The following is a 25,811-nucleotide window of genomic DNA, read 5'->3' on the forward strand; positions in this document are numbered from 1 at the left end:
CGATCGCAAGGCCAAGGTACCTGTAGTTTTACCTGAAGATGGCGCTGTGCAAGCAACTGGCCCTAAACTGGCCTAGAGTACCTATATATAGATACTCTAAACTGGCCTAGAGTACCTCTAAACTGGCCGGGTATGATAACCAAGGGGATAACCAAAACCAAAAAAAGTCGAGACAGAACTAACTTTACCTCATCTTTATACTGAGAACTCGTTCTTTTAGTAAACAAGGTGAAACAAAGGGGAGGGGGTGCGGGTCATTGGAATATTATTAGTTAGGCCTACTGTTAACCTATGGCAGACGGCTTTGCTAAAAGCTTGCAGATTCCCTGGGATTTAGGGTGTTTTTTTTTTTTATTGGAAATGAATGTATAAAAAATGTTTTCTCTACATCCTAATTGCTTGTAGGCCCGCGGCAGTTGGCCTTCCTTTGTATTTATGGCGATCTTTTGGATAATTTGATCATTCATCAACCATTACCTGAAATTCAATTTTTGTTGCATTTTACACAGTTTTAAGGAAAGGCAAGGAAAATTATAAACATTTTTGAAATCCTTGTTTTTCACGTGAAGCTGGCCAAAATAAGGCATTTTTTTAAAAATACTTTTTTAGAGCACTCATTGATCTTTTCCACGTCCTTAAATTGTATGTAGGCTAAGCCAAATTTACATAATTTCAAGGATATGCTAGGCAACGGTGTCGATTTGTATCCGTGGTTGGGGGGGGGGGATGATAGGTGCCTAACTATTTTCGGCAATGGATCAAAGCAAGCAAGAGGAAAAAGCAGGCGCGAAATCCAGGATTTATTAGGGGGGGTCCAAATTTGAAATTATGCGAGCCAAATATTGGTACGTAATGGTGACACCGACAGTGGCAAAAACGTTTTTTTTTTTTTTTTTTTTTTTTTTTTGGGGGGGGGGGTGACGTTAGACAACAAAATATTCCCATCACCCCACTCTTACATGCAGGCTCCGCTGAATTTTTCTCGGTGGGGGTCCAGGGGGCGGATTCCCCGGAAGCTCAGGGGTTTTGGGCAATAAATTACGGTCAGATGAGCATATTTTGATACCTTATTTGTGACACTAGCAAGACACAAATTGGTGTTGGGTCAAGGGTGCGGAGCCCCCAGAATCTCAGAGGTTTTACACATTACATTATCGTCAGAAGAGCATATTTTCATATCTTATTTGTGACACTGGCAGGTCACGAATAGGCGTGCGGTCCAGGGGCGGAACCCCCGGAAGCTCAGGAGTTTTGGGCAATAAATTACGGTCAGATGAGCATATTTTGATACCTTATTTGTGACACTGGCCGGACACTTGGCGTAAGGTCCTGGGGGCCGAGACCACAGAAGCTCAGGTGTTTTAAGCATAAAATTACCGTCAGATGAGCATCCAACCGTCCGCCTTAAGGCCCTAGGTGGGGTCCAGGGGGCAGAGCCCCCGGAAGCTCAGGGGTTTTAAAGCATTTAATCACGGTTAGATGATCAACAAAAATTTGGGCCCCGGAAATTGGAAAATTACGTCGTCAGATATTTCGTTCAGGGGCTTGGGGGGAACACTTTTTGTTGCTTTCTTTTCAAGAGGCACTAGATCCATGTGTGTAATTTTAAGGGAACTCTTTGTTTACCCGATTTTGTTCTAGTGTCTACGAAAAATTGTTATTAAAAGATGCATGTGTTCATAATTTCTCTCGCAATTTAGGTTAATAATTTTGTTCAAAGTAAATAGAGGAAAAATGTATATCATTATCTTCATTTGCTATCTAAAGATTTTGCTCCTTTCGGAAAATAGCTCTTCAAATGTTTACATGTAGAGATATAAATAAACAAAGAAATGGATGAAAATCAATAAAACAAAATCAGAATCAGGGAACGAACTGAAAGTTTCGTCTCCTACATGCTGCCATAAGGACAAAACCGTCTCTCTCTTCAATGATACAATATTTTATTACTTTACTTGCATTATGAAAAAACGCATCATCAAACCCACATAGTCATAGCTTTAAAAATCACTTCAGATTGAACTGGCCAAAAGTCATGTGATATTCTTGTTTCATGTATGTATTATGAAAATGAGATAGAAAAATGTATATTGATGGTCATCTTGCGAGTAATAACCATTAACTACTCTCATCGGGCTCTCATTAATTTTTATCTTCATTTTCTTTTTTTTTAATAGTGAATTATTGGGGGGATGATTGTACAGGCCACCCCCCCCCATCTGAAATATTGGGGGGATATATCCCCCCATCCCCCCCCCCCCCCCCCCACCCGGGATCGACAACCATGATGCTAGGGATGATAACTTATAATCCCTGTTTATTTTGGTCATAAATTACGGCGCGTGGGGGCGCGTACGCGCGAGCTTTCGATTTTAGGCACCCGAGGTCATCGAGCTTCTGAGCCCACGTTCCGATCCCTTCCAAATCACGCGACGGGAGTCGGGTGCAATTTCCGTGAGACCCCGTCGCCGTGAAAACGTCAACGTGAGTGTAGTTTCACCACCTTCTTTAATGTTATTCTTTGTTTTTTTTATACTATTATTTCCTCTTGCTATCTTTTGTTTCTTTTTCTATCACCTTTTCTTATGTTATTCTTTGTTTAATCATTCTATCACTTTCTCTTTCTGTCTTTCCCTATGCTATTTCTTGTTCCTTCCTTCTATTCTCTTATTTTATTCTTTGTTTTTATCGTTCTATATCACTTCCTCTGTCTAACTTTCCTTATTTTATTCTTTCTTTCTTCCTTCTATCACCTTATGTTATTCTTTGTTTAATCATTCTATCACTTTCTCTTATGTTATTCTTTGTTTTTATCATTCCGCTTTCTGTCTTTCCTTATGCTATTCTTTGTTTCTTCCTTATATCACCTTCTCTTATGTTATTCTTTGTTTTTATCATTCCGCTTTCTGTCTTTCCTTATGTTAGTCTTTGTTTCTTCCTTCTATCACCTTCTCTAGTGTTATTCTTCGTTTTACCATTCTATCACTTTCTGTCTTTCCTTATGCTATTCTTTGTTTCTTCCTTATATCACCTTCTCTTATGTTATTATTTGTTTTTATCATTCTATCACTTCCGCTTTCTGTCTTTCCTTATGCTATTCTTTGTTTCTTCCTTATATCACCTTCTCTTATGTTATTATTTGTTTTTATCATTCTATCACTTCCGCTTTCTGTCTTTCCTTATGTTATTCTTTGTTTCTTCCTTCTATCACCTTCTCTTATCATATGAGATGTGGATGATCTTGACGGTAGACGATGGTGATGGTTATGATGGTGATATTAGGGACTTGTAGATTTGCACGAAGACGACGTGGATTGCTACGATCGACGTCCTTTTAATGCACTGCCTTGAATGGACGTCACACGTATCAGTCCACGTAAATCTAAAAGTCCCTAATGACGACTATGATGATGATACTTATCATTATTATGATGATGGTTATTACGATAGTAATGATAGTGATTATGATGATAATGATGGTGGTGATTACGATGTTGATTATGATAATGATCTTGATGATGACAAAAATTATGATGATAATAATGATGTTGACGAACATAATTATGAGGAGGGCTATTAATAATTATTATTATTATTATTATCTATCTTAAATTTTATATCTTGTATTGAATACTTTGATGACGAAATTACCCGATAAAAGTGTTATTTGTTCCTCACATGCTTTGCTCGGTCGCAAATGTTTCGAAATAATTATGTTGCTTTCAGGGACCGAAATGCCCGAATATCGTCATACTCGTGCAGTGAGGGGAAGAACAACCTTATATATATTCGGCAGCAAGATGCCGTAATTTTCCATTCTTATATCTATAATGAATTTCACTCTAATTTCATTCCATTAAAAATTAAAATTAAAAAAATCACGACGAGGCGTTTCTCCGATCAACATGCAATATAAGGAAAGGCTGACATAATGTTGGCAAAAACGTTGTCACAATGCAATGCCTCTCCCCTCCCCTCCCATAGAGAAGCGCTAACCCTAACCCATCCACAGCCAAGATATCCTTGATAAAAGAATGTTTCTTTTCGTTTTCTTTCCAACGTTCTACCATTCTTTGTAAGTTTGTGTTTTATGAGTAAGTTTTCTTCCATTTTCTCTTTTCGCTTAACCCATGCCCTGCTGAACAAGGTGGTTTTTTGTATTGAGTCCAGGATAATAACAAAAACTAGTTAAGTGGCGATGAGTCTGTCGAATAATAAAACATGGAAAGTGTAACTCACTTCCCCTTTGTCGCCATACGAATATAGAGCCTATAGGGATATATTCTATGCTATTGAGATCAATCAAAAATTCTGTCATTCAAAAAGCGATAACGCAGGGAACATTCACCTATTTGTGTAGCACCATTATCTAGCAACCATTAGCAACTTGAAAAAAGAAATCAATTACAGAAAAAGGCTGCAAAAGGGGCTCTGTTGAAGATGCATTTCATGAAATCTTGTGGACCTAAATACAAAAGTCATCCAAAGCATTTTCTTCGAAATGTTCCGGCCTCTTTGAAGCAATCTTCCACGATCCTATTGAATATCGATTGCTTCATCTTTTGGTAGAGAATAGTTCCTTAGTGTTTCACTTACCTTTCAATTTGGCTTCATATAAATGAATATGTATAACAAAGCGCACGCTGTGCATTTAGTCTTTGGTCAAGTTGCTTCCGTTGCCGGGGTAAGTCCATCGATATAATAGTCATTATAATGTCAATTTGCCTGACAAACATTCGTAGCCAGCGGAGGCTTTTCGTTCACAGGGGTTGATGAGATATGTTCGTCTATTTCTTTCATTGCTTATCGTCTTGCTATTCAGATTGTGCTGTATAGGATTCGTTCGTTTGTGAAGTGAATTCAATCAATATATACTTTCGTGAAATTACAGTGAGTCTTGAAAACGTTATTTTCTCGATGCATGCCTACGTCCCTGTTCAGGACAATATATAGTGCTTGTTCGGTAAAAATCTGGTCAGCGCTACCTAGTACGAGAGTTCCTCTACAAAAGTTTCACATTTGACGTAATATTCTCAGAATTAGCTTCTGAAGAAGAAATCCGAGTTTTCCTTGCCATAATGGAGATACCAGACAACTTCTCTCTTACCGATAGAGCATGCCAAACCTCTTACAATTTGTCGGACTGTAATACTCAATACAGACACGAACCGAAAATCAGTGCGACATTCCTCCTTTTATTGCTGGTGTCTACTTTGACTGTCTTCACAAATGCACTTATCCTGGCAGCCTTCCGCTTTGAAAAGAAACTACGGACTTACATCAATTGCTATATCTTGAACATCGCCATCGCGGACTTTCTTGTAGGACTGATCGTCATGCCACTCCGCTCGACGATTTTTCTCTACGACTCATGGGCCTTCGGTCGGATACCAAGCATTTTGTTTATAGGATTTCAGAACTCTGTACTGAGCGTATCTGTTTGTGGTGTAGTCGTCATTTGCATCGATCGTTACATTGCCACCTTTTATCCCATCAAACATTTCCAGAAAAAGAGTATCCGCAAGGCTACCACTATAAATATTGGTACGTGGATCATATCATTTGGCGTGTGGATGATGATATCTTCTGTTTGGGACTTTATTGAGCCTCAAAACCTAAAAATAGCATCCGGCTTTTGGAGAGCGAACTACACTTTGAATGATGGTGTTGTCATACTGGTGTCCGTACTCAGATTACCCTTACCATTTATCATTATAGCCGGCTTTTACGTTCGTATTTACTTCCGGGTCAGAAATATCGGTCGGAAACACGTCTCTGCTGGTCTAAAGAAATTGCCGTTCCGTAGACATTGTGGACGTCCTGTTTGTCAAAGTCAGGATGTGGCTTCAAGAGATGAAGTGACTTCAGGTAGCGCCAAAGAAGAAAGTGTTTTGTTCGATCAGCTAAAAGAAAGCATTACCGTACCAAGCATTTCCTTCAAAATAATAAGTCATGATGAACAAAATAGAAAAGAAAGAGGCAGTGTGAAGTCAGATCGTGATCGTCCAGATGGCCATAATCCGCCATTACCAAACAGGATGACCCGAAACTACCGCGGTAGACAAGGTGGTTCTTCAAAGGAGAGTCAAAAAGCACTGCGGACCTTGACTTTCATCATTCTCGCCTTTGTACTCACATGGTTACCCAACATTGTGAACCTTATAAATTTTATCAGTTCTGCTGACAACTTCATCAATCTTAATGATGACTACCGTGAGATAACTCGCTGGATATCATACAGTAACAGCTTGATTAATCCGATGGCATATGCCATGGCCCAACCTCTCATTCGGCAGACCATCCTGAAGATACTTCGGTGCCGGAAATGAACATGAATCAGTGCAGTAATATGTATCGATCTTAAGATGTAGCCTCTTAAGCTCGCATTATTATGTTCTACAGTTGTCACATTCATAATTAGGACTACTGACCTACCCGACCCTCCTGAAAGAAAGAAACCGATGCACATTCGATCCAACTCGGTGACAAATAATATAAAATGATATTGCTAATGAGCAATGATGTAACATCAGTTTTTATTACGGACAATCGTTTGAACTATTTACGATGTAGTGAAGAAAATTTATTTGGGTAAAAGTAATCAAATTTTCATTTAGAATAGTATGCATAATTTTGGTACAACATGGTCATATGGTACCCAGATAGGAAAATGTTGTGGGGCCCATCTGGGTTTTATCTGGTTACAACTGGGCTGGCTCACTTGGCCCAGATGGGTCCCAGATAGGCCCCTTGTGGGGCCCAGCAATCTGCACCCGGGTTATAGAAGGGCCCCAGTTGGGCGGCCCAGATTGGACCCACTTGGCCCAGATGGGCCCACGTGGAACCCAGATGGTTCCCACAATTGGCCCATCAATATACACAAGGGTTACGTATTGGGCACCAGATGGGCCATGTGGGTTTTATGTGGGACCTACCACATTCTATATATGGGTCAAGTGGGTTCTATATGGGCCCCATATGGGCTATAAGCGGGTTTATATATGGGTTCTATTTTTACCCAGTTGAATTCATTTATCCCATTTAAATTTCCAGGGTTACCAGTTGGGTTTAACTGGACCAGTCGTACCATTTGGCACAACTTTCAACCAGTTAAAAGCTCCAATTAGCAAACTTAATTAATAGCTTATGTAGCACTTGTACTAATTAATTTTGCCAATGGCAACAACACATCGTCTAAAATTTCCAATGTAAAGGCATTGGTGTTAAGAAGACTTGGTTAATTTACTGTGATGAGACATTTCCATATACTTGTATTTTATTGAATCTGTTTTAGATCATAGTTAGTGTTTTTCCTAATTCATGTTAAATTAAATGAATTTATACAAAGTAGTGAAATGTCCTAAATATTAGCAATTTACATTTTGTAGTATTTTTGAAAATGAATTGCATATAACTAAATCATCAGTAGTTAGGAAATATCCTGTAAATTCAGATAAATTGTTAAAAACATAGATGTTCACGCACCCCATATTCATTATGCAAATTCTGGGATATATTTGTGGGTTTTGGGTGGGAAGGCCCATCTGGTTTACATCTGGTTTTTAGCTGGGCCCGGCCGATGCTCGATGTGCAACTTTCACCACCAAAACACCCGCATGGGGCCCACATGGGGCCCACATGTGTTGGTATACGTGCGGGTTTTCGGTAGGAATGCCAATATGGGTTTTTTATGGGCCACGTGGGCTCCATATACTTGTGGTTCTGGGTGGGAAGGCCCATCTGGTATACATCTGGTTTTCAGCTAGGCGAAGACAATGTTCGACGTGCGATTTTCACCACCAAAAACCCACATGGGGCCCATATGGGGCCTATATGTGTTGGTACTTGTGGGTTCTGGATGGGAAGGCCCATCTGGTATACATCTGGTTTTTATATGGGCCACGTGGGCTCCGTATACCTGTGGGTTCTTGATGGGAAGGCCCATCTGGTATACGTCTGGTTTTCAGCTGGGCCCAGCCGATGTTCGACGTGCGATTTTCACCACCAAAAACCCACATGGAGCCCATATGGGGCCCATACTTGTGGGTTCTTGGTGGGAAGGCCCACCTGGTATACACCTGGTTTTTAGCTGGGCCCAGCCGATGTTCGACGTGCGATTTTCACCACCAAAAACCCACATGGGGCCCACATTGGGCCCATATGCTTTGGTAATGGGTGGGAAGGCCCATCTGGTATACATCTGGTTTTTGTATGGGCCACGTGAGCTTTAGTCAGCCCATACAAAAACCCAGATGGGCCCCAGATATTTTGCTATCTGAGAAGGCCTCATGAAAATGAAAAACGTGGATTAATTTCATAAAATCATTTATCAAATAGCTACTATAGTTAGACAATGATATTGAAAAAGCATGTTTCATCGATCGCTTTGACGGTTATCATTATTGTCATTATAATTATTATAATTATTAATAACGCAATAGGAATTGAGTGCATGAGGCTTTTGCGTGTTTATTTTACCATATGCATGTATACATGGGGGATGGAAAATACGGATATTTTTATTTTGTGTGTGTTTGTGTGTGTGTTTTCTGTAACTTTAGGACGTCAGTACGAAAATTATGAAGCAGCATTGGAAACGTGCAATCTACGTTCATTAGAAGCAAGACGTGAGCAGTTATGTATAGACTTTGCCAATGCTCTTGCCACACACCCACAATTTAAAGAATGTTAACCTCTTAGACAACAAAGCACTTATTCTCTAAGATCTCACTCAAAGTTTCAACAATACCAATGTAAAACAAAATGCTTCCAGTGCAGCTCTCATCCTTACTTTATAAATCTTCATAATAAAATGTAATACCAATATAAATTGTATTTTTAGAATTTCACAGTCCATGATTGAACTATGTGAATGACTTTTGATAGTTTTTATCTCGATTTTCTGTATTGCTGAATATTTTTTGCCATCTCCCCTCACTTGTAATGCCTAGTAAGGTACCCTTTGTCTGTCTCTTCCCCTCTTCATCTCTCTCTCTCTCTCTCTCCCTCTCTCTTTCCGTCTCTCTCTCTCTCTTTCGTCCCCCTTCTCTCTCTCTCTTCTCTCTCTTTCTTTCACTCTTCCTCTTTTTCTCTCTCTCTCTTTGTCATCACTTCAACTCTCCCTCTCCTACACCTCTCCCTTTCACTTTCTTTTTTAACAAAAATTTGAATTTGATCAACGAATTTTATGAAATGTCTTTATGATTGATTTCTGATTTATGCCATATTTTGTGTTAATTTAATTTGAATTGCAATTGTATTGTGTCTTTGTGAAATGGATCGCAATTTAGCCATTGGCTGCGATGATCTTTTTTTAATAAAAAACATTTCTATCTATCTATCTAATTCTCTATCTTCAGGGTTAAAAACTATGTCGTATTTAAAGAGTGTTATTTTTAATTTACAGAGCATTGTTTGATTTAGAAAATGTATTCAATAAAAGAATCACTATGTATATTGCCGGTTGTTCTTGTGCAGACCATTTAGGATAAAAAGGAAAATGTTCTAATTCAGTTTTGACTTGTAACTAATTTATCTTCAGAGTGATATAATTTGTATTTACTTTGTTTTGATCTGTACTTCTTCTGTTTGCAGCATCCCCTCAACTCTGGAACAATTTACCTCAATGTATAAAACAAGCAGATTCAACAGACAAATTCAAATCCATGTTAAAAACCTACTTTTTTGTTAAATAGCCTTTTTCATTTGCATATGCAGCCCCCTCGATTGTCCACTATCTATTATGTATAACTTAATATTTGGCTGTAATTCCTTCTCTTTCTATTTTTCTTAAGCGCTTAGAGACATATTTTGTGATAAGCGCTATACACATGTTGTTAATTATTATTATTATTATTATAAAATATTCATAAAACAAATTAAACTGGGTTTTTTTCAGGGACATCCTGTACAATGCAGGCCCTACATTTATAGATGGAAAGAAGAGACACGGGGGTAACTATGTAAATGGACAGTGAAGACTTGTTGCATTACAAGACGAGGATAGGAGTGAGAAGGGGGAAATAAAGAAAAAGAAAATAAGTAGGGGAAAATATTGGGAGAGATATATGGCTAAGCAAAGACAAGACAATTTTTAATTGTTACCCAGTTCAAAACAAATCAAAACTTGATATTTCAGGAAATTGTCAACCAATTTTCCTTTTAAGATGCTACGATCAAGTATATATAAAATTTGGAGCCTTTCAATATGTGTCGAATTGAAGCGTATGTAATAGTTTGTGATGGTGGTAGATATATATATATATCCGGTTAAATCTTAAATAGAAGTAGTGTTAGTGATTAGTGATTAATCTTAAATAGAAGTAGTGAATGATTAGTGGATGTTACTTGTTAGATTAGATGGGTACCAAATCGTGCAATATGTAATCCTATCATAGCTTTTTTTTAATTATCTAAAATGATTACAATACTTAAATTATTTACGTTAATGTAACTCGATTTAACTGAGTAAAAATGTATTCAGCAAAATAAGTAAATTCTACTTAAGATGCCGTAGGTAATATTTACTTAATAAAAATAAGGCAATTCTTTTCCTCAATTTTATTGAGTTATTTCGACTATTATTTTGTTACAGTGTAGAGCACTAGAGCGCTTTCACAAATACGACGGAAAGATATGGATGCATTATTTTGATAAACCTCCACAAGACAAATGTGACGGAACAGTGACCTTAGCTTAACTCCCCTCGTCTCCCCACACCAAAAGGAGATCCATGCCCATGTACACAGTATTGTACTGGTGATTTGTGCATGTCTCGTTTCACATTTGACGTAATATTCTGGTAATTGGCTCCTGAAAGGTGAATCAGGGTTTTCCTTGTCATTATGGAGATACTCGACAACTGCTCTCTTACCAATGGAACATTCGTAACCTCTGACAATTTGTCGGACTATAATACTCAAAACATACACGAACCAAAAAATCATTGTGACATTCGTCCTTTTATTGCTGGTGTCTGCTTTGACTGTCTTTACAAAATGCGCTTATCCTAGCAGCATTCTACGTTGAGAAGAAACTACGGACTTACCCAAATTCCTTTATCTTGAACATAACCATTGCAGACTTCGTCGTTGGCCTAGTCTGTATGCCTCTCCGTGCGACTGTCAATCTCTATGATGGTTGGAACTTTGGTCAGGTGCTTGGTATCTTGTTTATAGGATTTCAGAACTATATTATTAGTGTATCTGTGTGCGGTGTAGTCGTCATTTGCATTGATCGTTACATAGCCACGTTCTATCCTATCAAACATTTCCAAAGGAAAAGTATCCGCAAGGCTACCATTGTGAACATCTTTACGTGGATCCTATCCTTTGGAACATGGATCTTGATAACTTGTGTCTGGGATTTCATGGACCCAAGTGGCGAACTATCAGATTCGGGCTTGCCAAGAACGAATTATTCTCGAATCAAAACGGCAGGCGCATTCGTATTCATCCTGATATTTGCTTTAACATTTCTCCTCATTACTGGGCATTACCTACGAATTTATTTTCGCGTGAAGGCTGTCTACGGAAGGCGTTTGGCCTCCAATTTGAAGGAAGAGCAAGAGAAAAACAGAAACCAACGACCGAAATATCAACAATGGAATTGAATTGAATTGAATTCATTTATTCACCACCATTGAAACATTGAAACAAAAGATATATATAAATGTACAATGACAATGTCAATATAACATAAATACATGACATGAATTATACAAATACAAGTCATGTTCTACAGCGATATACATGTACATTATACAAATATTACAAAATAGTTATAAGTAATTTTAGGGTCAAGTAAAACAATAAATGACTATTTACAATGAGTTTGTGATCGATGTTAAAGTAGAGTAAAACAATAGCACATGTGCTAGTCGAGTCTGACTCTCGTTATCTAAAACCTGAAATAAAGTTCATTGAAAAATACACAATGTGTTTCTAAATCCTATAAATATGATTTGGGTATAATATTACAATAAAAACAAACCGAGACTGGTTGCTAGATACATCTACGGTTTGTAATTACAAGGTTATAATTCGTGGCTTTCACCCAAGAGTAATTTTGTAAGTTTTTTACGAAAATAGGTTCTTGATCTCTCAATTCTTAGATCAGTAGGAAGCATATTCCAAAAATTACTTCCAACAAACGAAACAGAAAACTTTCCTTGGTCTGTTTTGAATAAAGGAAGACGTAGTTGTCGACCCGTTTTTTGTTTTGTGGAATATTCATGTTGTATCATACTGCAATAATGTTTTAAGGAATGAGGTAGTCGTTCATTTATCAAATCAAACACATAAGTACAAATAGATAATTTATGCTATTTAAAAACATTCAACAATTTGAGGTCATGAAACAGTGCATTAGTATGAGAACGATGTGGCTTAAAAGTTATAACGCGCACAGCCATCTTTTGAGTATAGAATATACAATTCGAGTGTGATTTATAAGTACTACCCCAAACCTTGATGCCATATGTAATATGTGGCTGTATCAGAGCTTTATACAACAGTCCCGCTTCTTGTGTTTACAGTCTTTCCTCCTAGAAATCCAAGGCTTATCATAATTTTTTGCTGGTAAAGGTCACAGATTTTAATGGATATCCTGGCAAAATGTATACACCAAATCGCACGAATTAAGTTTGAAAGTTCGATTTTTCTTCAGCGTCTCAGGGGGGCACATCCCCCTCAGTCTCCCCTCTGTCAGCACCGCCAAATATTTTCTCACAAATTTGACCCCCCCCCCCTTGAACCCCTCGCCACCGGATAGATGATGCTGGATCCGCCCCTGATAACACCTGAATGCCTCTAACAAGTAGGTGTACATAGACCTCGTTTTGTTTATATTATAAAGATCAATACCTTGTGATGAAACCCGTCCCAACATGATTATTATCATTGATCTTTATGATCCCCGTATTAACAATCATAGTTTTGACTTTTCCTATTCTAATTATGGAGACAGGATAATTATTAAAGGCAAACAGAGGTCTGAAGCCGAGGTGGATGTTTAGAAGTAAAAAGGCTGTGATAGTCATGTTATCACAGCCGTATCAGGACAGTTACCCCCTGGACAATCACCACCCGGAAAATTACCCCCGGAAAACTAACCCTCCGGAAAATTATTGTATCGCAAACCTGATCACTTAAGTTACCTTTGTGCCTTCAAAATCTTGCTTGGAGAAACACCCATGATTGTTTTGCTACAATCATTTTTTTGCGACAAACTCGTTTCCGACTTTGGTAAATCGAGACTATCGAGACGTTCGTTATGTACATTGAGTATGGCTAGGTTGTTTAATCTCATGATGAAAAAAACAAACAATTAAGCCTATATAATTTAAAGACGATCATGTCTGGCTTTTCTACATTTCGTCCTTGCAGTAAATCCCTTAGAGCCTTATCCTGCTTAACACTGAGAAACTTTCAATAATTTATATTATACGGTACATCAAGCATATCGGCCTCCACCCAGATCACTTTTATGGGCATTTACCATGTCTATGATTTGCTATGCATTCGGCCTGCACCTATATTTCATATGCGTTCCAATGTAAGTTTTCCGTTTCCAGGATCGCCATTAAGTATGATTTTTTACAGTGTAAGCATTAAAACTACTGCCCAAGGAGAATACCCCCCCCCCCCCATCTTGTCACTTACTTGTTTTTCTTATTATGTACATGTATAATTATATTCCATAGTGTTTTATAATGTACATTATTTCGTATTTGTATGTTTGCTTGTTTTTAACTGGTATGTGGAAAATAAATGAAATTAAAGCCCCACTGCACTACTTATCGCTACTTGCGCCCTCTATATAGCAAACAATGCTTAATCGGTGACCATTGATCCCCATGGTCCCCTTTTTCTTATGTTAATTGAGAGCAGATTTGATGGGATAACCACCCGTCAGTGACCATACAGGGAGGTCTAATCCCTCCTGGCCAAACTAGTGCAGATATGCTAAAATGAAAAACTGTGATGTGGCCACCAGGGGCGGATCCACCCGGCGGCAGGGGAGGGGACCAAAGAGGGGGCCCAATTCGTGAGAAAATATTTAGCGGCGAAATAGCCAGCCAGTGAATAAGCAGGGGGGGGGGTAAGGAGCAATTTTGCCCTCGAAAATTTGAAAATTGAACCACTCCCCGCCACCCCTCCCCCTTGAGCACCTGGGGATGGGGCCCGTCTCCAAGTAAAGGTAAAATTAACGTGTTTTTACCTGTCCCCCCCCCCCCTACATCCCCCTGGATCCGCCACTGGTGGCCACTATTTATGCGCGCGTGCTTAGTTTCGTGACGATCCTTAGCTTATGTGTGAGTGCACTGCCTGGACACTGTATGTATACTGATCAGTGGTTCCGAACTGTGCCACACCCAGTTTTTTTCTTAGTTAGGGAACTGGGATCGGGGGCATGGGGTGCGTGCATGAGCGCGCGCACACTCGTACTCAAAGGTACGGTACATAATTAGATTTTATATAAGTAACGATCAGACTAATCTGGTTTAGCTTCGCATGCTGAGAGTACGATCGAGATTCAACGTGACGAGTACTTACGAATATGCGAAAATCTTTTTGAAAATTATAAGCTGCTGATCTTTTCATCGAGAGACCGACGTGGTGAAAGAGTCTATTTAGACATTATAATTGAACTGGTATAATTTGTATTGAGTTACTACTTTCTATCATGGCGGATCAGGGCAGTCAATTTGTAACGCAATACTACACCGTATTTGACAATGATAGAACGCAGCTTGGACGTTTTTACGTAAGTATGATATAGAAGTTATTAGAACTACTAGTAGTAGAGTAGGCCTACTATATAGTACTAGAGATTCAAGTTAGATTACAGACAGACTTGTCTGAACATGACTTATGCGAGGATACAGGCGGGGGCACATCTGGCCCGTGACCCCTCCCCCCCCCCCGCCCCCATTTTTTGTTGGGGGGCGACATTTAAAAAAAAAATGGCCAAAAAAAAGAAAGAGAGGAAGAAAGAAAAAGAAAGAGAAAAGGGCAAACTAAACTTTAAATGCCAAACCGCCCAGTCCGCCTGGGACAGAGTCTCCAATTGTCTTGTTTTAAGGAAATTAGGCCTGCAGAAGTTTGATAGTGTCAAGGATTTTTAAAGAAACATTTAAACAAATCAAAATGAATGTAAGAAATCTGAAAAGTGAAAATGGTCAATATTTTATTTCATCTTTTTTTAAGGTTTAGAAACAGTGGCGGGTCCAGATGAAGTGGCTAGGGCCGAATCAGTCGCGGTCCCCTTTTTATGGCGACCTAAAAAAAAAAAAAGAGAGAGAAAAATGATAAAAGAGAAGAAGAGAGGAAGAGTAAAAAGAGAGAGAGAGAGAGAGAGGGAAAAAACAAGAAATATACTAATAATATAAAAATTGCTACTTTGAGTAACAGGTCGGCAACGTATTATACTGAATCCCAGCGCAAGTTATGCGTATTGCCTGCATCTACGTATAAATCACTGGGTGAACGGGGGGGGGGGGAGGGGCGGGCAAATCAGCTGCGGCCCTCCTTTTTTTTTGGCGGCCTAAATAAATGGAAATGGGAAAAAGAGAGAAAAATTGAAGGAAAAATGAGGGGGAAAAGAGATAATAATGTAAAAGAGGGTGGAGAGAGAGAGAGAGAGAAAAAAAGAAAGAAAAAGGAAGAAAATGAAACTTAATTCTACACTTGCAGTTACAGATTACATTTCCGATGAGTTTGCTATTAGTCTGCAGACAAAAGTAGAACAATACAAAAATAAAGTTCTATAAAATTGTCTTTAAGAGTGAAAGAGAGATTCTTTCTGAAATGAAAGGGGCTGTGTGACTTCCAAGGAGAAAAATTACAATTTCTATCGCTGGTGACGACTATTTTGAATTTTCCTGGGGCTCCGCCCCTAGACTCCCGGCAAAGGCTCTGCTCCTGCACCCCATTCGTAAAGACAGAAGTGGTTCCCAAAACAGCCTTTTGTTAAATAAAAATTGGAGAGAGTTTGAGCTTTATGCAGTTTAAGCTTCCAACAATCACTCCCGTGCATGGACTTTTTATTATTTACACAATCATTAATTACTCGCTGTCAAATGACATACAATTCTGAAAACTCAAAATCCAGCCATGATTCAGTCCTAGTTTTCTGATGTGATCAGGGATTTAGGACAGTCGGTAAATGTTCACTAGTATCCCTTTTAACTGTGTAGAGAAATAATTAAGCCGATATAATGAAAATGAAAAAGTATACAATAAATCGCGAGAATTGAGTTTGAAAACTGACATTTTCTTTTCAACTGCAGAAAAATAATAACGCCGCCTCCACAAATACAAGAAAGCAAACAAATACATACATACATACATACATATTGGTATTTATTGAGCGCCTTTACATGAACATGCTCAAGGCGCTTTACATTTTAAAATACAAACATAATAGTTATATACTCTCCAAGTGCATTACACTCCACAAAAAAAAAAAGATGACAATTACAAAGAAAACAAATGGGTTTTTTAATGTTTCTTAAATAATGCGACTGAGGTGCAAGAACGAATGCTTAAAGGGAGACTATTCCAAATAGTGGGACCAGAAAAAATTATATTTTGTTGACCCTTCTTTGAATTGATGCGGGGGATTTGCAGAAGAAGGGGGTCTGACCTTGAACGTAATGGATATCTTGATTGCTGGATGGGACAAAACAGACTAGAAATATAGGATGGGATAAGGTTATACATGGATTTATAAACAAATAGTGAAACTTTATAGATTATTCTCTTATGAACAGGTAACCAGTGTAGTTGTTTTAACAAGGGAGACACATGATCATATTTTCTTGCATTTGAAATAATACGGGCTGCACGATTCTGGATTCGTTGAAGTCTATCGATATCAGAAACATTTATATTAATCAAGAGGGAATTGGCATTATCAAGACGGCTTAAAACAAGAGAGCGAATAGCATGATGGCATGCCTCATCAGTTAGCATCCTTCTGACCCTAGATATGTTATATAAATGAAAATTTAAAGACTTACATAGTGAAGTAACCTGTTGAGACATGGTCAAAGAAGAGTCAAGAACAACACCTAGAGTTCTGACTGATTCAGAGGGCTCAACAAAAGCATCGCCAAGTAACAAATAAACATGATCAGGTAAATAATGTCTAAGTCTAGAAGAAATAATTAAAAGAGACTCTGTTTTTTGTTCATTCATGAGTAATTTGTTCTTTATCATCCATACATTAACTTCACTAACACATTTCTCTATCAATAATATTGCATTCTGGAAACTACTTGAAGATTTGGGGTTAAATGAATAATACAACTGAACATCGTCAGCATATAAATGAAATTCAACACCGTTATTCCTCAAGATATCACCAAGTGGTCTCAAGTACATCGTAAATAATAGAGGCCCCAATACAGAACCTTGAGGAACACCATATTTCAAACTAAGTTTATGAGACAAATGATTACCAATGGATACTGCAAATGATCGACCCTCTAAGTATGATTGAAACCAGTCGAGTACGGTACCAGACAAAAAGAAATCTGAGTGCAAGCGACGCAACAACACTGAATGATCAATGGTATCGAAGGCAGACTTCAAGTCAAGCATGACCATTATTACACCTTCTCTCTTATCAATTGCTAAGAGAAGATCATGCTTGACTCGGAGTAATGCCGACTCTGTACTATGATTTGCTTTATATGCAGATTGTAACACTTCATGCAGATCACAACGGTCCAGATGTTTAACTAACTGTTTCGATACAATAGTCTCGAGCACTTTAGAAAGAAATGCAAGATTAGACACAGGTCTATAGTTTGCCAAAACTAGAGAGTCCAAAGTTGATTTCTTGAGACAGGGTGATATAATAGCGTCTTTAAACTTGTCAGGGAACACACCACTCCTCAAAGATGAATTAATTAATGAAACAAATGGGGAAACCAATACTTCAATATTGTCCTTAACAAGCCACGTTGGCATTGGGTCCAGGGAACAAAATTTATTCGCTGATTTAGAAATAATCATTTTAATATCTGATGGAGAGACATCAACAAACGTGGAGAAACCAGTCTCACATTGATGTTTATTCATGGACTGAACGATACCAGAAGTTTGAAGACCCTGCTCCCTTTCATCTAGAACAGTCCTAATCTTAGAGATTTTATCATCAAAAAACCCTGCAAATTTGTTTGCTAGATCTGTCTGATCATCACAATGAGGGAGGACCTTCTTAGATGAACCAAGAAGTAAATGTAAAGTAGCATACATAGTTTTACAGTTAGCTTCAAGCAGCAGATTAGTAAAATAGCTACTCTTTGATTTCACTATAGCAGCGTTAAGTTCATCCTTATGACAAACAAAAATGTCACGATCAGCTCTTAGATTTGATTTTCTCCATTTCCTTTCAGATTTCCTCTTCTTTCTCTTGAGCAGGTGGATATTATCATCATACCACGGTCCACATGGTCTATCTCTTTTCATCCGAACAGAAACCGGACAATGTCGATCAAGAACATCACAGATAGCCTTGTTGATGAATTCAACCTGTTCATTAACATCACCACATTGTGATATACTCTGTAAAACCGCAACAAGTTCATTACCAAAACTCTCTTGATTGATCAAGCGATAGTTCCTTGACGTAATAAGAGTTCTCTTAGCATCCGACTTCTGTAGATTTAAGTCACAGCTAATGACATAGTGGTCTGATATGCCTTTATCAAGAACCATACAGTTATGCAAGATGTTGTCTGCACAACGCGTAATCACCAAGTCAAGGGTATGTCCATGCTGATGAGTTGGAAGCGTAATATGTTGTTGGAATCCTGAGGCACGGATGAGATCAAGGAACTGCCGGCTGACTGGAAGATCTGGTTGATCCACGTGGACATTGAAGTCACCAACGATAATAGTGTGACCACTAAGCATGGCGCATCTCCCGAAGAACTCATCAATTTCATCAAGAAAAGCTTTCGCAGTGAAGCCATTCACTGCAGATGGAGGTGGTCTATATATAGCAAATATGTGAAGACCCTTACTCTCATCAACCACATGCGCTGACTCAAATGTTACTGATGGAGAGTCCGATTTCATCAGTCTCAAGTTCAGATGTGTCTTATGCAAAATCCCAATGCCACCATGAGGATCATTACCACGTGCAATGTTCATGAAGGAGTATCCAGAAGGTTTAAGTTCTTGAATGACTACTGGGTCATCCTCAGACAACCATGTCTCTGTGATGACTAAGATATCCACATCTTCATCAATAGTATAGTCATAGATTCCTACAGTTTTGTTGCGAATAGATCGAGTGTTCAAAAGGTGCATGGACACGTTTGTGCTCAAATCCACAGTCTTGATATACTGGAGATTGTTAGTGTTGACTCCCCTCTGACCACGTAGGGTCACCTGATGACTCTGCTGAGATGGCATTATCCCAATATTCCTTTGTTTCCTCTGTCCACCCCTTGTCCCTCGTTGCCTTGCTTGGATGCCGAACTCTCTGATGTTACTCCATGTACCTTCATTCACCACCCCCCTGTTTCTTGATGTTCTGTATATAAGTCTATCAAGATTATGATCAATAGTCACTAGGGGTAGATGTGACCAGGCAGGATTAGACAGTAGGAGAGAGGACCGGTCATACTTGATGCACAGTCTCTGTTGACTCGCTGATGCACTCGGGTTTTTCGACGAATGATCACCATATTCTGGTCCAGGATTTGGATTTATGTCACCGGATACTAACAAACACAGTTGAAATGTTGCCGTAGAATTACAGTAATATAATATTCTACACTTTGAATACTTTGAATACTTACATTCACTCGACTTACCTATACTCTCTGTACCAGTCCTCTCCACAGGTTCACGCATTTGTGAACATGTACTTGAATCACATACAGACAGTATAAGTATCACACAAAAGCACAAGTGAAGTGTATCCATTGTATTGTACATACAGCCCTTACAGCTGAGTGAACATGAATAGTGAAAGTTGTCTACACTAGACTGTACACTATAACATGGACAAAATGGCCTGCTCAATACAGGTAGCACAAATGGTATACAAAATGTTACATCAAATATCTAAATAAATACAGCATATTACCGCACAGAACCGGCTCTAAAATATCCCTGCACATAATACAACAAGATAGTATGCATTATATCCACACAAGTACAGAAATCCAATAAAAATAACATGCAACTTGGAGAGCAATAACAAACACGTCAGCCTGTTAGGCGACATTCAATACATTCAATAAATTATCAATAATTCATTGCATTTGGCCCCGACCCCTAACATAAAAAAACCCCTCTATGTCGGCATGCCTTGAACCATAATGCATGGCCCTACAGAGGATTTTTTCCTGATTGAGACTGGGGGAAAATGCAATTTCTTTGTTTTTGTGTATTATTTTGTGGGGGCGGTGACGTACCCTACCCCCCCCCCCCCCGCTACGTACAGTCATGATTCAGTGGCTAAGCAATGACCTCGTTACTGTGAGGCCCAAGAATAAAAACCGTGTCGATCAGCTATATTAGTGCCCTTTTGTGAGGCATTAATCCTTATTACTGTCTGTTATGACTTAACGACGTAGGTCCCGTAGTTGAAATTATTATTCAATAAAATCTGAGAATGTATACTATTATTTAGATCTATAAGAAATAGATCATTGTCAAAATCAGTCCATAAATTGGGATAAAAATAATTATTCAACCATTATGAGCACCAGTGTATTTTCTCACTTCTGTATCTTCTAAATTTTACAAAATTGGCACGTGCAACATGCTTTCATGGAAGTTGAGTACCGGTAACCTTTAATTTCTGGAAATGAAAAATATGGATGGGAATACATTTTCATGACAATAATATTCGGCTTTTTTTCTTCCCCTATTCATGTTTTGACATATTGTGTTTTACTTGATTCTATTGCAGACGAATGTGAGCAAGCTGTCATTTGAAGGAGATGAATTTCAAGGGCCAGATGCGATTCGTGCAAAACTTGTGGTAAGTAAGAATCTTCACTAGAAAAGCGTGCAATCTATATAGATGTTTTTTTCTAAAAATGGCTGTGTAAATCCTGATTTAAAATGCCATGTGCTATGTAAGTACTATCAACTTACAAGCATGCATTAGTGAAAAAGAAAGACTCATGGGTTAAAGGATGTTCACATGCGAGACTCATTGTATTAGTGTACATCTATCTAGATACCAGTTCATTGACAGTGCGTGTAGTAGGGGTTATGGTATGACGTGAAATCATAAGTCCGAAAACTTTGAAATGATTACATATCATAAATCAGTGACTTTTTTTTTTGGTAAGTATTCAGCATTATGTGCTTGGGAGGGGAAAAGCAAACTTGCTGTGGGTCCTTCACATAATATATGGCACAAGGGTTACACAGGGCCTCCATCAAACGTCCTATCTGGGGATGGAGTGTTTTCTGCTGAGTGTGTCTATGGCTCACATCCCCATGCGCGGATCCAGCATTTCTTAGGGGGGGGGGGGGCCAAATTTGAAATCAATTTGAAATTTAGTGTGCTGAAATTTGAAAATCGTGCCGGCCAATATTTCGCTCAGTGGGGGGGGGGGGGGGGGGGGGGTAGTGAGCACTTTTTTTTTTTTTGCTTCCGAAAATTTGAAAATCGCGTCGGTCGATAATTCGCTCAGTTGGGGGGGGGGGGGGTAATGAGCACTAATTTTTTGTTTGCTCCCGAAAATTTGAAAAATTACACCCCCCCCCCCCCCACATCTCAAAATACACAGAAGGGTACATTGTCACCGTGACACAATTGCAATACATGCAGTGTGCAGACATCCAAACAGGCTAGTTTCAAACCTATCTCTGGTTTAACATGCTTTACCAACTAAAGCCTCGGTCAAAAATGCCATTACGAACTGCTACGAACGCCGTACGAACGATTTTCAGACAATGGAAATTCGGGAAGACAATATGGAAAAAAACAGGGAGATTTGTACGAATGCATCGTTTGTACGAACCTTTGTGACCGTAGTTTAATTAAGCCAACTCATTTCCTTATCCCTTGAAGGGACGCAATGTGATACGTTAGAGTCCTGCGTATCTTTTGATATTAAATGTATACAATTTTGACCAAAGGGTACTGCACAGCGTCAAAAATTGCAGCGCTGCACACGGCTAAAAAGTGAGCATTTCCCCATATGTAATGCACACAATGGGGAATTGTCACTCCGCGCCAGTTCGCAGATATGTGAATAGTTAATTAGCGATAATTCAGAAACCATTTGAGATATAGATATAAACTTCATGTGCATTTTCTTTTTGAGATAATCTATCTGTACACGAAGTTTCAGAATTGTTGTCATTTCACGACCAAGATTCCAAAGGATTCAAAGGGAGATCACCAAAATATCACAGTCTTTTTAGGGTTAAACGGAGAGGTTCTTGGTTTTTTTTTCAAGAGGGGGGGGGGGTTTAAAATCGGGCCCAAAATTTCGCAATGACTCAGCCAGCCGCTGAATAAGCGTGGGGGGGGGGGGGGTAAGCGGACACTTTTTTTTTTTTGGAGTCTCCAAAAAATCGCAACGACTCAGCCAGCCGCTGAATAAGCGGGGGGGGGGGGGGGGGGGGGGGGGTCTCGAAATTTGAAAAATTGACATTTTGTTTCCGTTGGGGGGGGGGGGGGTAAGGTCACCTTTTTTTTAAGTCAGTCATTTGCATATATTTTTTTTTTAATTAAAAAAACTCAAAAGGGGGGGGGGTTTCCCCAAAAACATACATAAAAAAAACTCAAAGGGGGGGGGGGGTTAACCCCAACCCCTCCCCCCCCCCCCCCCTGCGTACGCGCCTGGGTCCTTGTAATAATTTTTTTTATAGAATATCTCTTTGTATGACTTTTTTTCTTTTGCAGGGTTTGCCGTTCAAAAAAGTGACTCATGTTATATCAACAGTAGATTGCCAAATTACAGTCGACAACAAGCTTCTTATCGCTGTACTTGGACAGCTAAAGGTGAGAATCACTTCCAGTCTTTAGTGCGTCCTTGAGGCGGCCCTAGTTGTTGACAAATACCAAAAAATCTACGGCCAATTACAAATATAGGGCCGCCGCAGCATTCACACAATTATGGTAGTATACAAATAATACATAATAGTGAGGGCATTAGCTTTGAAACAGTCTTACACGCCCGAGTCTGTAGCCGAGGGTGTTTGGACTGTTTTTAAGGTACCGAGTGTGGGTAATTTTACTAATTCCCGAACAAAATAATGTGTATTATTTGTTTTATAAGATTATGTTTTATTCTTTTAATAAAATGATGTTTTTTAACATGATTTTACTAATGACCGGTCATTAGAATTGGATATTGACCGGTCATCCAAATTACACGTTAAGGCCCGGTCACACAGCCCTTCACGGGCGTATCGCGGCCGAATCACGGCCAAAAATTTCTGCCCGTGAAGCAGACGCTGTTGGACGCTTTGAGGTCGATATAAAGACGCGATACAGCCGTACTTTACCCGTCGTTACACGCGGTAAGAAATTCACACGCGGTTGGCCGCGCGAAAAAGTTTTGGGCTGCCCAAAAATTTAGACCGCGGGTAATCGCGGGCGGTACACGTGGTACACACGCGGTAAAGACGCGGTACAGACGCGGAACGAACGTGCTAGGACGTGCTACGGCCGCGGTTAAGACGTGGTTACACGCGGAATTGGACGCGAAATTTTAGCGGGTAATCGCGGGTGGAGCACGGTCATAGCACGTTTGTTCCGCGTCTGTACCGCGTTGTTATCACGTGCATTAGCGTGTGTACCGCGTGTAAGCGTGGTCGGCCGCGGTACCGCCGCGCTTCACCCGCGATAAGGACGCGGAACAGTCGCCGGCGTCTGTTCCGCGGGCATACCACGGGTAAACCGCGGGTAAGCCAATTTTGCACATTTTTCCACCACGGGCAACCGCGGGCAAAAAAAAATCGCGAAATTTTACCCGCGATACAGACGCGAAAGGCTGTGTGACCGGGCCTTAAGGCAAAATAAATGCCTGGTCACTTGTACGCTTTCAACCAATCGTTTTGATTAGGATCCACGTCATCATCTTATAACAGTCACTATGTTAGGGTATAGCAGCCGCAGGGCGTATTTTGAATTTGTGGAGACAGAAAACCCGCGGCTGCCGTACGGCCTTTGAGGTGATGACGCATGGTCGCCTTGGGGCGTCCCTGCGGCGGCCGAACAGTTACGGTGTATCTTATGCCTAGGTCACATTTGCTCTACGGCTAGGATACGGCGGCCGTATGCCCCCGAAATCGAGAGATACTTGTGGCGGCCGCAGAGAATCTGCGGTGGGATCAGGGTCACCCTAGGACATATCCCTATCTTTACAGGCCGTATACGGGTCGCCGTTGGATTATAACGCGGAGTTACAACTGTTTTCATTTCTAGGTTCGCCATAGCGATTAGACACGTCAAAACGCTACGGCCGCAGGGACGCCCTAAGGCGACCGTGCGTCATCACTTCAAAGGCCGTACGGATATCACAGATATTTTGTCTCCACAAATTCAAAAGACGCCGTGCGGCTACCCCAGTGGCAGGATTTTTTCAAGGAAGGGGTTTTAAAATCGGGCCCAAAATTTGCTCCCGAAAATTTGAAAATCACGCCGGCCGTTGGGGGGGGGGGGGGTAAGGTCACCTTCTTTAGGTCAGCCATTGGCATATTTTTTTTTCTATATATAAATTTTATTTAAAAAAAAAAAAATAAGGGAGGGGTTTTCACCAAAAAATACACAAAACATACACATAAAAAAAACTCAAGGGGGGGGGGGTTAAGCCCAAACCCCCCCGCCCCCCCCCCCCCCTCCCTCTGCGTACGCGCCTGGGCTACCCTATCATATTATGTGACCGTGGGAATGCTGCGGCGGTCCTTGCTATTGGCCGTATATATCTTAGACCGCACGACCGCCACGGCAAATGTGACCTAGGCAGTATTGGCTGAATTATAACTCCGCGCTATAATCACACGTGACCCTGAGGCCACCGCAGATCCTCTGTGGTCGCCCAAGGTATCTCTCGATTTTAGGTGCCTACGGCCGCCGTATCCTAGCCGTATAGAGCAAATGTGATCTAGGCATTAGAATCATGTATTATTTGTACAAACATGGCAAAGCGAAATCTATTTTGGAGAGATGAATTTATTGATGGATAAATGAATCAGAAATTTAACTAATGAATGAATGAATGAATACATGTAATATTCAATGATTTTGTGAAGTCTTTTTTACAAATGGAAACTACATTTTTCGTTCAAGTCTCTAAAATACATGTACACCATAAAAAGGTTTGTATGTGGAATTCAAAATTCTCAAAGTCACTCCCTGTTTAGAATTGACATCGTGTTTCTGTGATACTGCTATTGAAATTCATAAGATATATATAAACACCATGTTATCTTCCTTTTTTTCTTCTGCTGTAGACGGATGATGATCCTCCACATAGCTTCTTCGAAATTTTTTCAATCGGTGAAGAAAATGGGTCCTTCATGATTTTAAACGACATCTTTAGGCTATCCCTCCATACAATGTAGGATAAAGATGCCTCCGTCACAGTTTGTTATGTGTAATTGTGTACACTTATATGTAATGTTTAGGCTTGTATTATCATTTTACTATCATTTCATCAGTTTAATGATTTTGATTATATATGTGTGTACTAAAAATCTCCTTTCTCTTAAAACATTAATGGGAAAGTTGTTTGTGAAGTAAACAGACATCCATACCCGGTCTCAGCTGCCTTCTCATGTTTATATTAATTTTCATGGTCTATCCTAATTAAA

The 25,811-nt window shown here is 39.6% G+C and overlaps 1 protein-coding gene across 1 annotated transcript; it reads left to right on the plus strand.

Moving 5' to 3' along the window:
- The first annotated feature begins 14,413 nt into the window (after positions 1-14,413).
- Positions 14,414-25,607, plus strand: LOC115920360 (nuclear transport factor 2-like). Its single transcript, XM_030976011.1, has 4 exons — positions 14,414-14,766; positions 20,941-21,012; positions 22,897-22,995; positions 25,452-25,607. Exons 1-4 carry the CDS (start codon positions 14,686-14,688, stop codon positions 25,560-25,562), a joined length of 363 nt encoding a protein of 120 aa, XP_030831871.1. The 5' UTR covers positions 14,414-14,685; the 3' UTR covers positions 25,563-25,607.
- The last annotated feature ends 204 nt before the right edge of the window (positions 25,608-25,811 follow it).

The sequence above is a fragment of the Strongylocentrotus purpuratus genome, unplaced genomic scaffold (genome assembly GCF_000002235.5).
Source record: "Strongylocentrotus purpuratus isolate Spur 01 unplaced genomic scaffold, Spur_5.0 spur5_scaffold_8, whole genome shotgun sequence".
NCBI classification, from domain to species: Eukaryota; Metazoa; Echinodermata; class Echinoidea; order Camarodonta; family Strongylocentrotidae; genus Strongylocentrotus; species Strongylocentrotus purpuratus.

What these genes read in the sequence shown, in the direction of transcription:
- LOC115920360 (XM_030976011.1), top strand. Translation starts at nt 14,686, where the DNA reads ATGGCGGATCAGGGCAGTCAATTTGTAACGCAATACTACACCGTATTT. An exon ending in CGCAGCTTGGACGTTTTTAC is followed by an intron (nt 14,767 to 20,940) that starts GTAAGTATGATA and finishes ATTCTATTGCAG; the next exon opens with ACGAATGTGAGCAAGCTGTC. An exon ending in CTGTACTTGGACAGCTAAAG is followed by an intron (nt 22,996 to 25,451) that starts GTGAGAATCACT and finishes CTTCTGCTGTAG; the next exon opens with ACGGATGATGATCCTCCACA.